This window comes from Otolemur garnettii, unplaced genomic scaffold, assembly GCF_000181295.1.
Source record: "Otolemur garnettii isolate 467f Iridium unplaced genomic scaffold, OtoGar3 scaffold00014, whole genome shotgun sequence".
Taxonomy (NCBI): domain Eukaryota; kingdom Metazoa; phylum Chordata; class Mammalia; order Primates; family Galagidae; genus Otolemur; species Otolemur garnettii.
In genome coordinates, this window is record NW_003852409.1 from 30,799,961 (window position 1) to 30,817,892 (window position 17,932).

The following is a 17,932-nucleotide window of genomic DNA, read 5'->3' on the forward strand; positions in this document are numbered from 1 at the left end:
CCACAACACCTGGCCATTTTTTGGTTGCAGCCATCATTGTTGTTTTGGCAGGCCTGGGCTGGGGATTCGAACCCACCACCTTAGGTGTATGTGGCTGGCGCCTTAGCCACTTGAGCCACAGGCGCTGAGCCGTCACGTGTATTTCTTAAGCTTAGAGGCCAGCTGAGCCCATTCGGAAGCTGCTCTAGAAACACCTTCAGTAATCAAAGCAGAGGTTAGTTCCAGGCAGGGAGGTCTAAAGGTTTGAAGCAACAGCCTTCTCCCCTCAAGGACCCCAATAGTAAAGATAAGATGTGTGTTAAAATAGCTCCATAGCAGAACATTCTGGATTGGGCAGCTTAGGAGTCAGCTAAGTATCATGGATTTAGTGGAGCCTGAGCCAATCCTGCCTGGGTAACCCAGAGCCGCCTCAACAGAGCTGTCCCTAGTGTAGTCCAAGACCTTTCTTTACAGACTCATCATCAAATCTTTGTAAGGGCCAAAATTTTGTATTGCTTGTTATAATCTCTGTTCCATACTGTTGTACATAAGCCTCAGCCCTGTTCACATTCTCTTTACAAGTTAACAGAAAGTGCTTTAGTGTATTAAGAAGTCCTTCTAATTTTGTTGGTTCCCAAATGATAACTACCCATTTTTATCCCTCCCGGTAGTGTGAAAATTTAGTCTATATTAGGAAGCAGAACTCTATAGAAGGAACAGGGGTGAGACTGATCCCATTCTCGTCTTAGTGACGTGGTGTCTTCCTCCGCAGCACGATTCTGTGGGAAAGGAGTGAGGTGGAGCATGCAGAACCTGAGATTTTCCTCATCCTCACCTAAAAGGGTTCTGGGGCTTCTGTGATCACAGAAATGTTCAGTGACCATGTACGGCCATAGAGCACTTGCAATGTGACCACATGATTGAGGAACTGAGTTTGTAAATTCATTTCATTTTAATTAATTTAAATTTAAAAGGCTTCTGTTTTGAACAGCAAAGTTCTAGGCCAGGAGGCCACAACTGGACTGAGCTCTCCAGTGTTCCAAGTGGGGACATGGATATTGAAGACTAAGTCTTAGGTGAGGCTTCTGCAGAACGCTCTGCAGATGGATGCCTCTGGGAGTCCCTCAGCACAGAGACCTTTAGGCTGTACTGTGTCCTCTTCCCACTCCTGTCACACCAGCTCCGGGGCACTTCTGGACCCCTAGGTGAAGACTGCAGGGCAGTGAGCTGGTTCCTATCCTAGGTGAAGGGACAGAGTGGCCCAGGAAAGGTTTCAGAGCACTTAGTACATGTGGCTTGTATAGAGTTGGGGTTTCCCCAGAGCAGAAGTCAGCAGGACAGTGTCTAGAAGGCCATGTGTGGCAAAGACAGCCTGCAAAGTAGGGTCGTCTTTCCAGGGTAGCTGTGGACCTGGCTCCTGTCCTTAGCCTGTTTTTAGTTGGCCTTGGTTCAGTCTCTCCCTATCCACAGATTTTTCCATTGAGAATGATTTACTAAGGGAAGAAAACTGTTGTATGGTGTGATGCGTTTGGGAACCTTGTGTGACAACAGGCTGAAGGCCTTTGTTTATTTGGAGGGGTTGGCAGCCAGGGGGTAAAAGTTTGTTTGGGCACCGTGTCTCCCCTGTCTTGGAAGAGTTAACTGCCGGGAGGCTGCAAGTGACGTCAGTCCTGATCTTTGCACCTCTCCCCTGGAGCACCCAGGTGCCGCCTTCTTCAGGGAGGTCTGTGCTCATTGGCTGCCGACTGGACTTGCAGTGGGCGAGGCTTTTTAATTAAGTAGAAGGGCAAGGCTTCAGCAGCCAATGACAGCTGCAGCCGGCGTGTCTTGTGCAAGTTAACCGGGACTGGCAGCATTCACAGAACTTGCTCCGGCGGCGGTGGCTGAGCACCCAGCAGCCTGTCAGCATGCTCTGCCTGTGTCTGTATATGCCACTCATCGGGGAGGCCCAGGCCGAGTTCCAGTACTTCGAGTCCAAGGGGCTTCCCTCAGAGCTGAAATCCATCTTCAAGCTCAGTGTCTTTATCCCGTCCCAGGAGTTCTCTACTTACCGCCAGTGGAAGCAGGTGTGTGGGTGACATAGTTGGTACATTAACTGGGGTTTGTGAATGGCTGAACAGCATAAGGGCTACGCATGCGTGAACTATCCCCCGCAGAGAGGAAAAAATGTCTGAAATGTGAGAGTTTTACTGCCCAGTTGTCCATCATTGGCAGAAAAAGGTGTACGTCACAGGGAGTGACTGGTTTTCATGTGACTTCTAAGGAAGGCTGGAATTCTAGCGAGGGCCACTTGTGGGAGGTTGACTCTGGGAAAGGAATCTTCTTTTGCTGAGGAATGGGAGATTTCCTGAGAAAAGTCTGGGAAGGAACCTGGGGGTAATCCAGCTGCTGTGAGCTGTTTCTCTGAGCTGTGGGGTGGAGGCTAGAAACGCATGTGAAGGGGGAGGCCCAGAGTGGGCCTCTGGGGGCTGGACTGAACCTGGGTGCAAAGGCAAGGAGAACCTTTCCCACCTTCTAGACCCTCACGTCCCTATAGAGCAGGGACTGTGGTCATCCTAAAGATGGGGAACTGAGCAGCAGGGTCTGGGGGTCACTTGCCTCCTCAACTTCCTTGTCCATCAGATTCTGCTGTCCCCTAGTGTTCCCTGTGGCAACAGAGGTCAAACAGGGTACACTGGGGGTAGATTTTCATACCCAAGGAAGGAGGAGGAAGCCTCAGTCCTTTTGAGGTAGACAGTATTTTGAGACCAGCTGGAGCAGGCACATCACGGGCTGTCTGTGTCACAGAACCTGCCCCAGTAAGGCACATGGACTGCCTTGGTGGCAGATGTCTGGGTACCAGAGAGCTCCATGCTTAATGTTGTCCTCTTCCCTGAATGGCACATGGACTCATTCCCACTGCTCTCAGAATCTGTCTGGAGTGGACACCCTGTAGGTTAATCATATCACTGTTGGCTGAGAGCACGAATGTCCACAGGAAGTTAAAGATAACCAACCTCGGATAGCAGATGAAATATATACCAACATCTGTCCCACATTCCAGCCACACCCCACACATTAGTCTTTTGATCATATCAGGTCATGGGGTATCTGTCCTAGCCTCCCTCCTCAGCACCCTCAGTGGCTGAGGAATCACGAAGAGCCTTCAAGTGCTTTGAGGTGATGTCTAAGAGAGAGACCACACTCACATGATCTAGCTAATAATCATCTATCAATTTCCAAACCCCAGCTGGCTCAAAAGACTTAAGAACCCAAGTTGATTTGTGGATATTGAATGGATTTCTTACTAGAAATTCAGGGAATACAGGATAACTATAACCATTTTCCTGGGGAGATTCTCAGTTCGGATTTTGGGTTCTAGATTTAGGGTGTTGCTATGTAAGTGACTCATGTTTGTCCCCCACATTCTGGAGATTATCCTGCAGTGTGGCAGGAGGATCTGCAGGGAGTGGTTTGGGAATCCAACAGGCCTGGCTTGAATCCCGCCCACCACTTCCTTAGCTGTGTAACCTTGCGTAAATACTCAGCCTCTCAGAACTCCTGTTCTTTCTCTATAAACTGGGAGAATGATAGTGCCTACCTCCCAGGGCTATTTGAGAGGAGTCAGTGGGTTTCCAGAAGTAAAGCATTTAGCACAACTTGTGGCACTTGCTAAGTGCTGAGGAAATATTTGCTCTTTTGTGGAGAAATACCGGTTGCTGAACAGTGAAAACCAATTTAACTGTTAAACTAAAGCCACCTCCTAAAGCGGGTTCAGAGTTTAGAAACCTCATAGCCAAGGAACAGGGTCTCTCACAGTCTGCTTGGGTCACTAAGTCAAGCTGCCCTGGTTGTTAGCAGCTGGCATAGAGAGCTAGTTGGTTATGTCATGTGGCTTCCTTGAGACCAGGGACTGGCAATGCCATCAACTAACATGCCCAAGAATAGTTTCCCTGACTTCTTCAGCCTCCAGAGTGTGTTTGGCAGAGTTTCTGCCAAGCAGGCATTGGCAGAGTCCAGCTCTGCCCCATATTTTCACCCTGGCCACCAAATTGTTGTTGAGCCAGTGCCACTTTTTGGTAGAAATAAGAGCAAGAGTTCCCAATGGAATTTGCAGTCTGAGGCCATCCCCACAACTTGGCAGGAAGCTGTGGGACTGGGGGCTAGAGCCAGGGACAGCATGGCAGGGTAAGAGGTCCTCAGAACACTGAGTGAGAACTACCCCTGGCCTGTCTGGAGAGTTCTCCCAGGGGCTGCTTTCTCCTCTTTCTCTTTGCTTATGAGGAAGGCAGCCTGGGTCCTTGTTTGGCTTCTGGCCAGCACTTGGCATAAGACTAAATCTCCGTGGTGGTTTTGGGAGCAGAACAGACCCATCTTCAGTCATTGGGGTCATAGATAAGCACCAGTGTGTCCTGGGGAGGGGGGGGCCCTCCGAGGGACAAGGCAAGGCTGGGTCATGAGTTTACTTTTTTATTTTTTTTCCGTAGAAAATCGTACAAGCTGGAGATAAAGACCTCGATGGGCAGCTAGACTTTGAAGAATTTGTCCATTATCTCCAAGATCACGAGAAGAAACTGAGGCTGGTGTTTAAGAGTTTGGACAAAAAGAATGATGGTAAGCATTCCCTCCAGAGCCACCAGCTGGGCTGCCCTTGGGCCCCCATGTGCCAGCCCCTGTTCAGGGCCTTTGTTGTTGCAGGCCGCATCGACGCACAGGAGATCATGCAGTCGCTGCGGGACCTGGGGGTCAAGATATCTGAACAGCAGGCTGAAAAAATTCTCAAGAGGTGAGTGCTCAGCCAGCTGCGTGTTGGTTTAACTTTTGTGACAGAAAAAGTTCTTAGGCTAACTCTGTGAAGCTGCTGTTCACTGTATTGTCCCAATTACTCCAAACTTGGCCTTGTTATAGTTTAAAAGGATGAATAAGTAACCCTTCCTGGAGGCTAGCCTCTCCCTAGGTTTCCTGGCCAGCCCTCATTTGAACAGTCACAAATCACTTGGAATTAGGCCCATTTGCCAGTGTCCCATGTAGAAAAAAGACTAGTTGGGGTGGGGTAAGGGCTTTCCAAGTGGGTGAAAGGCCATCAGGGAACACCACTGCCTGTTCAGGACGGCAGAGGGGCTCGCACCACGGCCTTCACCTTGAAGGCAGCACCTCATTCTCAATGCCATGTCAGATGTGCTACCCCAGAAGATGGCTCCCTGGTAAGGGGTGATTACCAGAAAATGGCACAGACTAGCCCTAGGAGTTGCTTTCTTTCCTAGCCAAGCCTTTCTGGAATCCTGCAGCCTGAGTGCTGGCTGGTTCTCAGGGACAACAGTCTCTCACATGGCGGCTCCCTGGGGTCAATCTCTGGGGGGGGGGGCTGTCCTCGTGCTGTGCTGTACCCCTACGTCTTGGGTGTGTGCTTGCTTCACTAACATCTGCTCTGGGCACTTACTTGTGTTGTTTCTCCTCTCTCCTCTGCACCCTCCTTTGTCTGTCTGTCAGAATACGAACGGGCCACTTCTGGGGCCCTGTCACCTAGTAAGTATCCGTGTTGCCCGGTGACTGCCTCCCTCCTCTGTGCCTGATTAGAATGGGGATCTTGTGAGCCATTGTACTTCTATTTCTTGCAATGTGGCCTGTGGAGCCAACTTGCCCTTTCTCATTACCGGCAGAGGTGCCTTCTGTGGCTTCCTCAGTGGCCACAGCACCTGCCCTTGGCTTGCCTGAGGTGGGAAGTACAGCTGACAATTGGGGCCTGTTTACACATGGGCATCCTTGCCTTTCTCTTGCAGCATGGACAAAAATGGCACAATGACCATCGACTGGAATGAGTGGAGAGACTACCACCTCCTGCACCCCGTGGAGAATATCCCCGAGATCATCCTGTACTGGAAACATTCCACGGTGAGGACCAGGCCCACAGGCATCCCTTAGCCCAGCATCAGCCAGTCGTCCCCACCCCAGAGTAGGGCTGTGGGTTCCCAGCTGCCTCCTCTTCAACAGCAAGGCTGTCCCATCCCCTCCTGGCCCCGGGGAGCCATGCTCATCTGGCTCCCCCGGCTCCCCCCACACCAGCCAACCTGCATAGACCCATCCCTCTCACACCAGGCTCCCTCTGCCAAGAATGTCCCATCCTCATATGCCACCTGCTCTTCACAGTCAATTTCAAATGTCCCTCCCCCTAATGCTTATTCTCCCAAAGCCCATGTGAACCTTTCCTGCTAGGGGTGGGGGACAGAAGCTACTCTATACACATAGGTAGACCTATCAGGTGTCCCCCTCCACCCTCTTTGGTGTTGTATATCTCACTGGCAAAAAGGACATCCCCACAGTTATGTCCTTGTTACCCTTTCAACCTGACCACTGTGATTCATGGACAGAAATCTGGGTCTGTGTCAACCTCCCTGTCCATGGGCCCCTTCAGCTTGGTCCTCTCTGTTGGTCCTTGCTGAGGCCTCGCTGTGTGCAGTCCTGTCCTCCTGGGAAGAGGGGGGCCAGAGGTGTCCCCATCAACCTCCCACAGTGCTGCGCCGGGGTAGTTGGGTAAAATTATGTGGATGGCTCCAGGGCTGGGAGCGGCTGGCCCAGGTCTTTGACCTGCAGCCCTGGGTCAGAGCAGCACTGGCTCTGACCAGCCTGGATGCTGCCCTGGGAGGGTATTACGCAGGCAGCAGACCCGCATAGTTGTTGAGGCCTTGCATAATGTTCTGCCAGCACGATCTGGTACATATCGGGTTTCAGAGCTTTTAACCCGATGTCGCTACCAAGCCTTGGAAGCTGTCCACACAGGAGCTCCCTGGCAGCACAGGAGAGGCCAAATGGTTTCATAAGTGGTCTCCTCCAGCTGCACTCACCTCAGTCTCACCTGGTCTCTCCAGGACCACAGTGAAAATGAGCACTTTGCACTTTGCCCCCTTCAGAGGGTGAAAGACCCCCATTGGCTTCCCACACAGGGTCCTTGGCACTCTCTCAGTGATCCCTGGGAAGGAGCCATGTGAGAGGGTGGATAGCAGTGGGTGTCAGCTGCCCTGCCTGAGCGTCCTGAGCAAGGTCATGTCATCTGCGCGGGTCTTCCTCACAGATCTTTGATGTGGGCGAGAATCTGACGGTGCCTGATGAGTTCACAGTGGAGGAGCGGCAGACTGGGATGTGGTGGAGACACCTGGTGGCAGGAGGTGGGGCAGGGGCTGTCTCCAGAACCTGCACAGCCCCCCTGGACAGACTGAAGGTGCTCATGCAGGTATGCTGGCGAACAGGTCCCAGACCACCTGGTTTTTGCCTTAGGAATCACTGGCTGATTGGTTTCCCCTCCCCTGGGGGGGACCCTGCTATGGGCCCAAACTTTTCTAACCCAATAAATTAGATTGAAATTACTGCTCAGACAAGGGCATCATTAGCTCCACCCTAAGTGACCTTTTGCATATAACAGATCTAATTTTATCGGAGGCACTTAAGCCAGACGTCACATTATAGGAGCTTAATGCGGAGAGATGAAGCCCGTGAGACTGGGATGAGGCAGGAACCAACTTCCTTAAGCACATCTCATGTAGGGCGCCCCATGGTGGGGGCAGGGGATAGATGTGAGCAGATCCTCACTTGACCCAGATGCCAGTGGGACAGTGCCATCACCTTGGCCGGGTGTGCAAATCCACGTCCACAGGGCAGAGATAAGCTGAGCTGATGTCATGGCAGATTGTGAAACCAGTCCACCCAATGACATCTGGTGGACTTTGATGTCTTCTGGGCAGTGACCAGTTACCCCTGTACCCTTGCTTGTGTCTAGCACTTTTTGTACCAGGAGCTCTGCTCAGAAAAGGCAGCCTCCCTTGCCCTGGGCCCCTGGGTTCGAGTGAGCAAACATGAGCTCCCTGTGTGAACTGCGACAGGGAAGCTGAATGGTTCTGGGTGGAGAGCTTTGGGCTTAGACTCTGCCCCAGCCCACTCCCTCCCTGCAGTGTGACCTTGGGCAAGCCTTTACCTCCCAGGACCTCCTTTCCTCTGTGAAAATGGGGCAATAATTGCCTTAACAGTGGGGGGGGCTTTTTTGTTTGCTTTGTTTTGGTTTTTTTGAGACCAAGTCTCTGTCACCTGGGGTAGAGTACAGTAGCATCATCATAGCTCACTGTAACCTCAAACTCCTGGTCTCAAGCGATCCTACCTCAGCCTCCCAAGTAGCTGAGACTACAGGAACATGGTGTCACACCCAGCTAATTTTTCTAATTGTTTTTGTAGAGATAGGATCTTGCTCTTATTCAGGCTGGTCTCAAACTCCTAACCTCAAGCAGTCCTCCTACCTTGGCCTCCCAAAGTGCTATGATTACAGGCGTGAGCCATTGGGCCCAGCCATCAGTGTGTATGTATGTTTTAACAAAGTTCCCAGGAATGTGACAGAGATTAAAAGCATTCCTTGGGTGAAATGATACAATGTCTGGGTGACAGAGCAAGACCCTGCCTCAGTGAGTAGGGCGTTGGCCCCATATACCAAGGGTGGCGGGTTCAAACCCGGCCCCTGCCAAACTGCAACCAAAAAATAGCTGGGTGTTGTGGCAGGCACCTGCAGTCACAGCTACTCAGGAGGCTAAGGCAAGAGACTCGCTTGTGCCCAGGAGTTGGAGGTTGCTATGAGTTGTGTGATGAAGACCCTGCCTCTATAAAAGTAAATAAATAATAAAGTAATGGGACAGAGATTGGCTATGGTTTGATTTAAGCTGAGGGTGAGTTCATGGAGGTGTGTTATACAATGTATAATTCTTTCTACTTTTGAATATATTTGAAATTTTTCTTTTATTTTTTGAGACAGAGTCTCATTATGTCACCCTTGGTAGAGTGCTGTGACTTCACAGTTCACAGCAACCTCAAACTCCTGGGCATAAGTGATTCTCTTGCCTCAGCCTCCCCAGTAGCTGGGACTACAGGCACTGGCACAATGTCCAGCTATTTTTTTGTTGCAGTTGTCATTGTTGTTTAGCTGGCCGGGGCTGAGTTCGAACCTGCCAGGCTCGGTGCATGTGGCCAATGCCGTGACCCCTGTGTGGGCACCAAGCATTTAAAAACAAGCTGTGCTTTTCCTTGGATCAATTTTTTATTTTAAAAAGTAGTCCTTGTAATGCCCAGCTAGCTCAGTCGGTAGAGCATGAGACTCTTAAAAAGTAGTCCTCATAAAGATGTATAGCTTAATATTGGCACACAGCAGATAGCTGTAAAAATCTCGTTGAACCTAACTTAAAACATTGAAATCTCGTTATGCTGAGTTAGTCTGCACAACACTAAGAAGAGCCTTCCTGTTGGCCAGTGAGAAGAGGCTCTTGGCAGGATGATGGCAGCCTATGGGCCCTACAGGGTTACATCTAACCAACTTGTTCTTCCCTCGGCAGGTCCATGCCTCCCGCAGCAACAACATGTGCATTGTTGGTGGATTCACCCAGATGATTCGAGAGGGAGGGGCCAAATCACTCTGGCGGGGCAATGGCATCAACGTCCTCAAAATCGCCCCTGAGTCGGCCATCAAATTCATGGCCTACGAGCAAGTGAGTGTCCAGCTCTCTAGGGAGAGTTGCTAATTGGCAGCTGCTATGAGACTTTCCCTAGACTGAGCTCCCAGAAAAACCTAGAGTCACACATCTTACCCAAGGGACAGTGGGTGAGGCAGGAAGCCTGGCCCTGATGCCAGCTCTACCGCCAGTTCCACTTTAAGCCAGTTCCTTCCATTTCTGGACAGCAAAAATGCGCCTGGGACACCAGGTCTCATCTAAAACATACTGGCTTCATGAAGAAGGGAGGGGCAGGGCTTAGTCTCTAAATGTATCCTGTGGTTTATCTCCCTATTGTAGATCAAGCGTCTGGTTGGTAGTGACCAGGAGACCCTGAGGATTCATGAAAGGCTCGTGGCAGGGTCTTTGGCAGGGGCCATCGCCCAGAGCAGCATCTACCCCATGGAGGTGAGGGACCACCTTCATCCTGGGGGCTGGCGGTGTGCATGGGGCTAGGCTGAGGAGAGGCTATGTTCATACTTCCTGTTGCTCCAATTCTGCAGGTCTTGAAGACCCGGATGGCCCTGCGGAAAACAGGCCAGTACTCAGGCATGCTGGACTGTGCCAGAAGGATCCTGGCTAGAGAGGGGGTAGCTGCCTTCTACAAAGGCTACGTCCCCAACATGCTGGGGATCATCCCCTATGCCGGCATTGACCTAGCTGTCTATGAGGTGAGGTCCTAGAAGCCTCAGGCCTTGGGCAGATTTCAGAAATCCCCTTCTATTCTGCACCTACTCTGCCCCATCCCCTGCTGGCTTCCTCCCTGATGGACTGGGGATGGTTAACTTAGGAAGCAGCCCCAAAGACTGGTTCTCCATCTGGGTCATCAGTTTATTGCATGACTCTCCTCCCTCCTCCTTACTCCTGGCAGTATCTAGCACAGCTCCTACGAGCCTGCCCAGGGTCTGCACTCAGGACTCAGCAGGCAGATCCCCAGAGCATGTGACCCTCAGGGGCTCATAGGTTCCCAGCAAACTCCAGACAGATCACAGAAGTCAGTTCTGCAAGGAAGCGCCCTGTCCTATCCAGGAATCTCTAATAATACCAGAAACAAAGGGCAGGCAGGCCAGGAGTTCTGTAAGGCCTAGGCCATACAGTTGGGTAACAGTGGCTTCAGGACCAGTACCTGCCCAACCTGAGGCTTGTCACCTCCCCAACTCTTCCGGGGTTCATTCCCATCCTCCCTTCCCCTCTAGACACTCAAGAATGCCTGGCTACAGCGCTATGCCGTGAACAGTGCAGACCCTGGTGTGTTTGTACTCCTCGCCTGTGGCACCATTTCCAGTACCTGTGGCCAGCTGGCCAGCTATCCCCTGGCCCTGGTTAGGACACGGATGCAGGCACAAGGTGAGGCTGATGCTGGGCCAGTCCCCAGGAGGCCATCCCCGGGCAATCTGGGGGTTGGGGCTTACAGACAGCATCTGACGGGTGGCTTTTCTTGCAGCCTCCATCGAGGGTGCTCCAGAGGTGACTATGAGCAGCCTCTTCAGACAGATTCTGAGAACTGAGGGGGCCTTCGGGCTGTACCGGGGGCTGGCCCCCAACTTCATGAAGGTCATCCCAGCTGTGAGCATCAGCTATGTGGTGTACGAGAACCTGAAAGTAACCCTGGGTGTGCAGTCACGGTGACAGGAGGGAGGGCAGCCTTGCACCCTGCGGACTCACTGATCCTGGGCCACAGCCCCAGGATGTGCAGCCATCTCATTCTGTGAATGTGCCAACACTAAGCTGACTACGCCAAGCTGTGAAAACCCTGGGATGCACCCGCAAGGAGGGGTGGGAGAGCTGGCAGGCCCATGGGGCTTGTCCTGCTGACCCTGGTGGCCTTCAACGTTGGTTCCAGAGAAGACCTGTGGGCATTCCTCAGGATCCAGGGGTCAGCAGGATACAGGCTCTCACACATGGGGACAGGACATTTCCTGCAGTGCCTGACAAATAGCGAGCTCGGAGGCCAACTTAGTTCTTCCATCTTGTCCTTGCAGCTGACATTGGCCGTAGGCCCTGCGCTCCCTGGCCTGCCGAGCATTTCCCCATGCCCCTGTGCTTCCTTCCTCTCTGCCAAGGTGATGGGGCAGGAGGAGGGCTACTAGCCCACTCCCCTCCCCAACCTCTCCGTCAGTCCATGGAGAAGGGTGGGGGTGGTCCGATTCCCAACCTGCAGGGTCCACTGACTCGGTGTGCAGGAAGAGTAAAGGGTCTAGCCCTGTGCTCCCCTCACCTGAGCCCTGTTGTTGGCCTCCAAGCTCGCCAGCAGCTGAGCACCTGGTGTACATGTGCATGCAGTGGGGCGCTGGCTGCCTGGCATTTTGGCACTTAGCTTCGTGGAAGGTGAGCCCTGGAACCCAGAGGCCTCTGCTCCCTGCTTTGGAACCTCCTGGTGCTCTGAGCTGGCCTGGAGTCTTGTCAGGACTGACACCAGCTCAGAACCAAATTCACTGTCCTCGGTTTGGCATGAGGGCAGTGGAGGATCGTGTTTTAGAGTGATGAGCAGAGCATCTGCGTGCCCTAGTGAGAGAACAAAGGTGGTAAAGGCCTTAATTATGTATCTTTGGGAAAAGGGTTTTGTTTAAGACAAACTGGAAGAATATGCAAGTTCTGTGCTTCCAGAGGGAAGACAAGGGGAGCAGGTGGTTTGGCTGATGGCATTAAAGTCTGCTTCTGACGCCCCTGGGGATATGTGTCCAATCCCACTCGGGGCAAAGTGGGACCAGCCTCACATTCCACTCACGTGACATGTCCACTGCTTGGAGCCTATTTATTTTGTATTTATTTGAACAGAGTTATGTCCTAACTATTTTTATAGATTTGTTTAATAGCCTATCATTTTCAAGTTCATTTTTTATTCATATTTATGTTCATGGTTGATTGTACCTTCCCATGCCACCAGGTGGGGAGGAGGGGAAGGAAGGGCCTCAGAAGGGACCCTTCCTGATGCCCATGCCCAATGTCGTGTCCAAAGAAATTCCTCTCAGGACTGGAGACAGAAGGAAGGAGAGTCCTTTGGCAGTTCAGGGCAGAGTTTGCTCCCAGGGAGCCTCAGGATCTTGGCAATGGGGGCGAGGAGAGTGGGAGAAACCTCAGCATTGAAGGCAGAAGTCCAGTTTCCTAGACTGGGAAGATTTCTTTATTTCAGCTTTTTTGAATGACAAGGCAGTGAGGTGCCGCTCACTGTGAATTTGCCGGGGCTGGAGAAGAGGGTAGGAGCTTTCTCCCCCCACTGCTCTTGCTCAGTAATACTAGTCAACTAGAGGCTTCACAGCTGCACTTCATTCCACCAGAATGGCCTGATGAGGAAAACTTCAATAGGATGCAAAGATCAATGCAAAAATTGTTATATATAAATATATATAGTTATAACTGGAATTTGTCAAAAAGCAAATTAAGAATTGGAAGTTATCGCTTAAAACAGCCTTCTAATAAAGTTGTTTCAAAGCTGATGGTGGAGTCAGGATTTTCTGATTTAGGCTTGGGTGATTTGAGGGCATTTATATTAACATGTAAGAAAATGAATCCATTTTTCTCCTCTGAAACCCAGGCAGCCTTGCCCTCATTAGTGGGTGTTCATTAGATTTGGGGTGCTCTCGCCAGTGCCCCAAGTTGCCCTATCAAATGGTCCTTCCTCAGCCCATCTTGGGTAGAGCCATCCCTCCCTGGATGGAAGCACCATCTTCATGGAGACAATGTTGGCACATCTAACCCACCCTGCTGCTGTCCCTCTGTGACCTCAGACCTCTCCTCTTTACTCATATACCTTGTGACCTCATCTTGCTGAAGATTACTTTCAACATCTATATTTAGATGACCTTGGTTTTATACTCGAATTAACACCAGACCCGCTAAGCAGACATGTGGAGTTCATAGTTGGATTAAACAGCTGACAGGCATCTTCTAAGTGTCACATGTCTGAAGCCAAATTCTAAAGTTTTCCTCTTCAAATCTCCTCCCTTTTCCTCATCCCAGCAAAGGTCAACTCCTTGCTTCTAGGAACTTAAACCAGAAACCCTGGAGTCATCCTGCATCTTGGACTTCACGCTTCCCTCTCATTCTAGGTCAAATCCATTAGCAAATCCTTTCAGCTCTACCTGCAAAATATATCTGCAATCCGACTACTCACAACCTCCACTCCTGCCACCTGGTTGAAGACAATGCCGTTTCTTACCTGCACAACTGCAAAACCTCCCACACTTGTCTCCTTCCCTCTCACAGCCTGAGTGATCCTTCAAAAACCTCAAGTCTGGCTTGGCACCTGTGGCTCAAGTGGCTAAGGCGCCAGCCACATACACCTAAGGTAGTGGGTTTGAATCCAGCCCGGGTCGCCAGACAATGATGGCTGCAACCAAAAAATGGCCAGGCATTGTGGCGGGTGCCTGTGGTCCCAGCTACTTGGGAGGTTGAGGCAGGAGACTCGCTTGAGCCCAGGAGTTGTAGGTTGCTGTGAGCTGTGATGCTACGGCACTCTACCCAGGGGGATAGCTTGAGGCTCTGTCTCAAAAAAAAAACCAAACCTAAAGTCTGGTTCATGTCACTCAAAATCCTTCAATGAATAGACAGGCGATAGCCTGGGAGAAAATCTTTGCAGTACAGTATATTACATATATATGTATGCATATATATATATATATATATAACAGAGGATCTGTATCCAGAATATATTATTAACTCCCGTAACTCAAGAAGAGGACAACCCAATTAACAATTGGCACTCCTCAAAAGAACATGAAGGAATAGTTGATAGACATGAAAAAGGGCTTTGCTAAGGACATTACCTATCACAGAGAAGCAACACTAATGACACATCAGTGCACATATACCAGGACTGCAGTTCAAGCCTGCACCGAGCTTGAGAATCTGGAGCAAGCAGACTCCTCAGACATGGCTGGCAGTAAGTAAAATGTTAACCACTTTGGAGAACTGCTTCTATAAAAGGTAAACAGATATTACCCTGTGACCCAGCAGTTCTCCTAAGTATTTACCACTTTCCCCCTAAATGAAAATATGTCCACAGCAGGTTCATTCAAAACAGCCCCAACCTGGAAGCAGTCCACATACCCATCAGCGGGTCAGACTCCCACACTGCCATGTCCACACAGTGGAATGCTGGTCAGTGACAAATGGGAGTGAGTGAGTGAGGCTCCAGGCCACACTGTGATAAATCTAAAACACAGAAGCCAAACACAGAAGAGTAAATATTGTAGGTAAATTCTACCTAAATTGTGTTTTTCTAATCTATGGTGAAAGGAATGAGGGTGGTGGCTGGAGAGAAGCAGTGTGCGTATGCCAAGGCTCATTTGCCTGGCAGGGTGGCAACCCTATAGTCCCAGCTACTCTGGAGGCTGAGGGGGGAGGATTGCTTGAGGCCAGGAGTTCGAGGCTGCAGTGAGCTGGGATAGCGCCCATGAAGAGCCACTGCACTCCAGCCTAGGCAACACAGAGACCCCATCTCTTACAGGAAAAAGACCACCTCATTGAACTACATAGTCAGACACCATATATTTCGCTGCATATAAATTATATCTGAATTTGAAAAAAGAAGGGGACAGAAAACCTAGTACACCCTTTCTCATCCAGAGACAAAAGTAACCACTGCCCCTCCCACCACCAACCTGCCTGTGCTGGGGTGTTGCTGAGAGTTCGGGGGGAGGGAGACCCTTTCCTGGAATCTGCTCACAAGGCCATGGTACCAAAGGCGGTGTGATCCAAGGCTCTGCATGTGGGAGGACCGCCTTTCTCATTTAAACCAACATTCACTCACACACCTTAGTGTCCCTGTGTTCTTTAAGGCCTCCAAGATGATACAGGTTTGAGCCCCACAAATCTGGAACCCACTGTCACTCAGGCCTCTACTGGTCCCCCTCTCTGAATGCAAGGCTACCCAGCATTCACCCCTCTCTGCCTGCAGGCTCTGTCCCTGGGTGGCTTCCTCACTTCTTTCTGTCACTGCTCAGAGTCACCTTGTTGGAAGTGAGACAGACTGTCTCTCTCCCTGGTCCCCCACCCTGCTGTGTTCTGTGAGCACAGCACCTCCTAAGGTCTGTGAGGGCAAGACCTCAGTGGCAGGGTGTGTGTTTTCAGTTGCATCTCCAGTGCTCAAGACACTCCTGGCACACCAGGGCTCAATAAAATGTCGGTTCAATCTCTGTCCACACTGCAGTTCCCTGATAACCCAGGCACCGGGGTCCAGCTGGCAGGAAAAGGAATGAAGCGGTGTGAGGAACCCTCCAGGGCACTCTGGCGTCCAGAGGCTACAGCGGGAGGCACAGAGGGTGCCCACATGTGAAACTGGCACCTACCACTGTTCTGGGTTGAACAATGTCCCCACCCCCAAAAAATTCATGACCTAGAACCTCAGAACATGGCCTCATTTGGAAATAGGCTCTTTGCAGATGTCATCAAGTTTAGATGAGGTCATCCTGGATTAGGAAGGGCCCTAAGTCCAAAGACTGATGTCCTTATAAGAAGAGGGAAATTGGGACACAGAGGAGAGAGACACTCAGACACGTGATGATGAAGGTGGAGATTGAGGTGAATCTTCCAGAAGCTAGGAACAGGCATGGACCAGACTTTCCCACTGACCCCTCCAGAAGGAACCAGCCCTTACCCTGCTTAGAGGCCTCCAGAGCTGCAGGAGACTAAATGTGTATCCACTTCCCTGGTGATCTGTTACCACAGCCCTGCAGACAGGAGACTAATCACTTGTTTTCATCTGCTTGTTCCAGGGTAATGGGCATAAGTCACTTCCCAGCCATTGGGTCTTAGCAAATTGGTATCTTCGGCCCCTAACCTGGCCCTGTCCAGGCCTGATCTCAGTTCCGTCCAGCTGGGAGGAGGGACCCCTCCAGTGTGAGGTCAATCCTGGGGTGTTCTTAGAGTTGCTGTGCAGAGCAAACCTTCCTGTGGCTACCTCCTCTACTCTGTCTCCACCTTCCTGTCTTCTCCTGTCACCTTAGTGAGGCCTTCTCTGACCCGCCTCCTTAGAACTGCAGCTCTATCCCCACCAGCCCAGCTCTCAATCTGATTTTTCTCCCAGCACTTTCCACCATCAACTGTGCTATTTCCACTCTTAGTTTCCTGCCTGTCCCCTCCCCTGGGAATGTCAGCTCCATGAGAGTGGGGACATCTCTTGGCTTTTTCACTGCTAGTGCTGGCTTGGGAACAGTGCTCCATAGGTCCTTGACATCCACATGTTTCTTGGTGGGTGGGTGGACTGTGCCCCCATGAAGAACCCAGAACCTGTGAATCAGGTTCCATGGCAAAGGGGAATTAAGGCTGCTAATCACCTGGCCCCCAAACAAGGCGATTGTCGTGGGTCATCCAGGCAGCCCAGTGTGATCACAGGAAACTTTCAGTGGGAAGGACCAGGAGAGCCAGCGAGCTGGTGCAGGGAGACCTCACACTGTGTTGCTGGCTTTGAAGAGGTGGAAGAGGCTACAAGCCAAGGACAGCAGCCTCTGAAAGGCAATGAAAAGGATTCTCCCCTAGAGCCCCCAGCAGGAATGCAGCCTGCCTGACACCTTGATTTTAGTCCCATGAGATCCACTTCAGACATCTGACCTTCAGAACTGATAATGCAGTTACATTGTTTGAGTTTGTGGTGATCTGTTACAACAGGCACCGGGGACAAACACACCTGGGTGGCCCTTCTTCATCTTGGCTGAGAAGAGCCACTTCCCACCCACTGGGCCCCTAGTGGGGATAAAACCCCTTGGTCAAGGTTCCCAACTAGAGTCCTGCAGAGGGGAAGGGGAAGGGCAGCTTCAGGAAGCTTTCCTGACCTGCAGACACTAGGACAGTGGACATCCCTATTCCACAGTGTTCAGGCTGTGTGACCTTTGGCAAGTCACACCACCTCTCTGAGCCTGTCTGCTTGTCCTTTAGAGGAAGAGAGCAAGACTCGCCTGGGAGGGCTGTTGGGAAATTGAAATGAGGTGGGAAATTATCCTTAATTAACAGTCTCATCTCTCAGCAGCCCCCCTTCCTCCAAGGTTCCACATGTGCACAGAATGGCGCCAGTAGTCCCTGATGGGCCTGGGGTCTCATGCACCTGAGAGGAAATCTGAAGCCAACCCAGGAGCCACTCCAACTATGTGGTCCATCCAGTCCCCCTTTTGGATTCTTCCTGAAGCTGGGCCCTTGGTCTCAGGCCTGCTGGGGCACTGCACACACTGGCCCTCACTCAGTTCACAGCAGTTCTAGATGACACTGCTACTGCCATGTCCCTGTTTTACAGACCAGGAAACTAAGGCTCCAGGAAGGGAAGGGGCTTGCCCAGGGCCTCCCTGTGAGCAGGTAACAGAGTTCAGATGCAGGTCAACGGACACCAGAGTGGCACGCGGCAAGCATGGGGGTACAGATGTGGTGGGCTCTGCTAAGAGACAAGAGCCACTGCCCCCCTAAAGAACAGGAGGGGCCTAGGGAGCCCCACCTTGTCATGTAACATCAATAAAGTTCCCTGAATT

At 51.2% G+C, this 17,932-nt stretch overlaps 1 protein-coding gene across 3 annotated transcripts in view; it reads left to right on the forward strand.

The window, feature by feature from the left end:
• The window catches only part of SLC25A25 (solute carrier family 25 member 25), an 18,391-nt gene extending 5,478 nt beyond the window's left edge, over positions 1-12,913 (forward strand). The window contains exons 2-11 of one of the 3 annotated variants that reach the window (XM_003785340.3): positions 4,446-4,572; positions 4,657-4,744; positions 5,449-5,484; positions 5,739-5,850; positions 7,028-7,186; positions 9,321-9,473; positions 9,777-9,884; positions 9,980-10,147; positions 10,673-10,823; positions 10,921-12,913. In XM_003785340.3, the coding sequence (XP_003785388.1) occupies positions 4,446-4,572; positions 4,657-4,744; positions 5,449-5,484; positions 5,739-5,850; positions 7,028-7,186; positions 9,321-9,473; positions 9,777-9,884; positions 9,980-10,147; positions 10,673-10,823; positions 10,921-11,105 (1,287 nt within the window). In that variant the 3' untranslated portion in view covers positions 11,106-12,913. Of the gene's footprint in view, positions 1-1,793; positions 2,046-4,445; positions 4,573-4,656; positions 4,745-5,448; positions 5,485-5,738; positions 5,851-7,027; positions 7,187-9,320; positions 9,474-9,776; positions 9,885-9,979; positions 10,148-10,672; positions 10,824-10,920 lie in introns of those variants that run through there. The other 2 variants (XM_003785337.3, XM_003785338.3) reach the window with 2 other exon arrangements.
• The last annotated feature ends 5,019 nt before the right edge of the window (positions 12,914-17,932 follow it).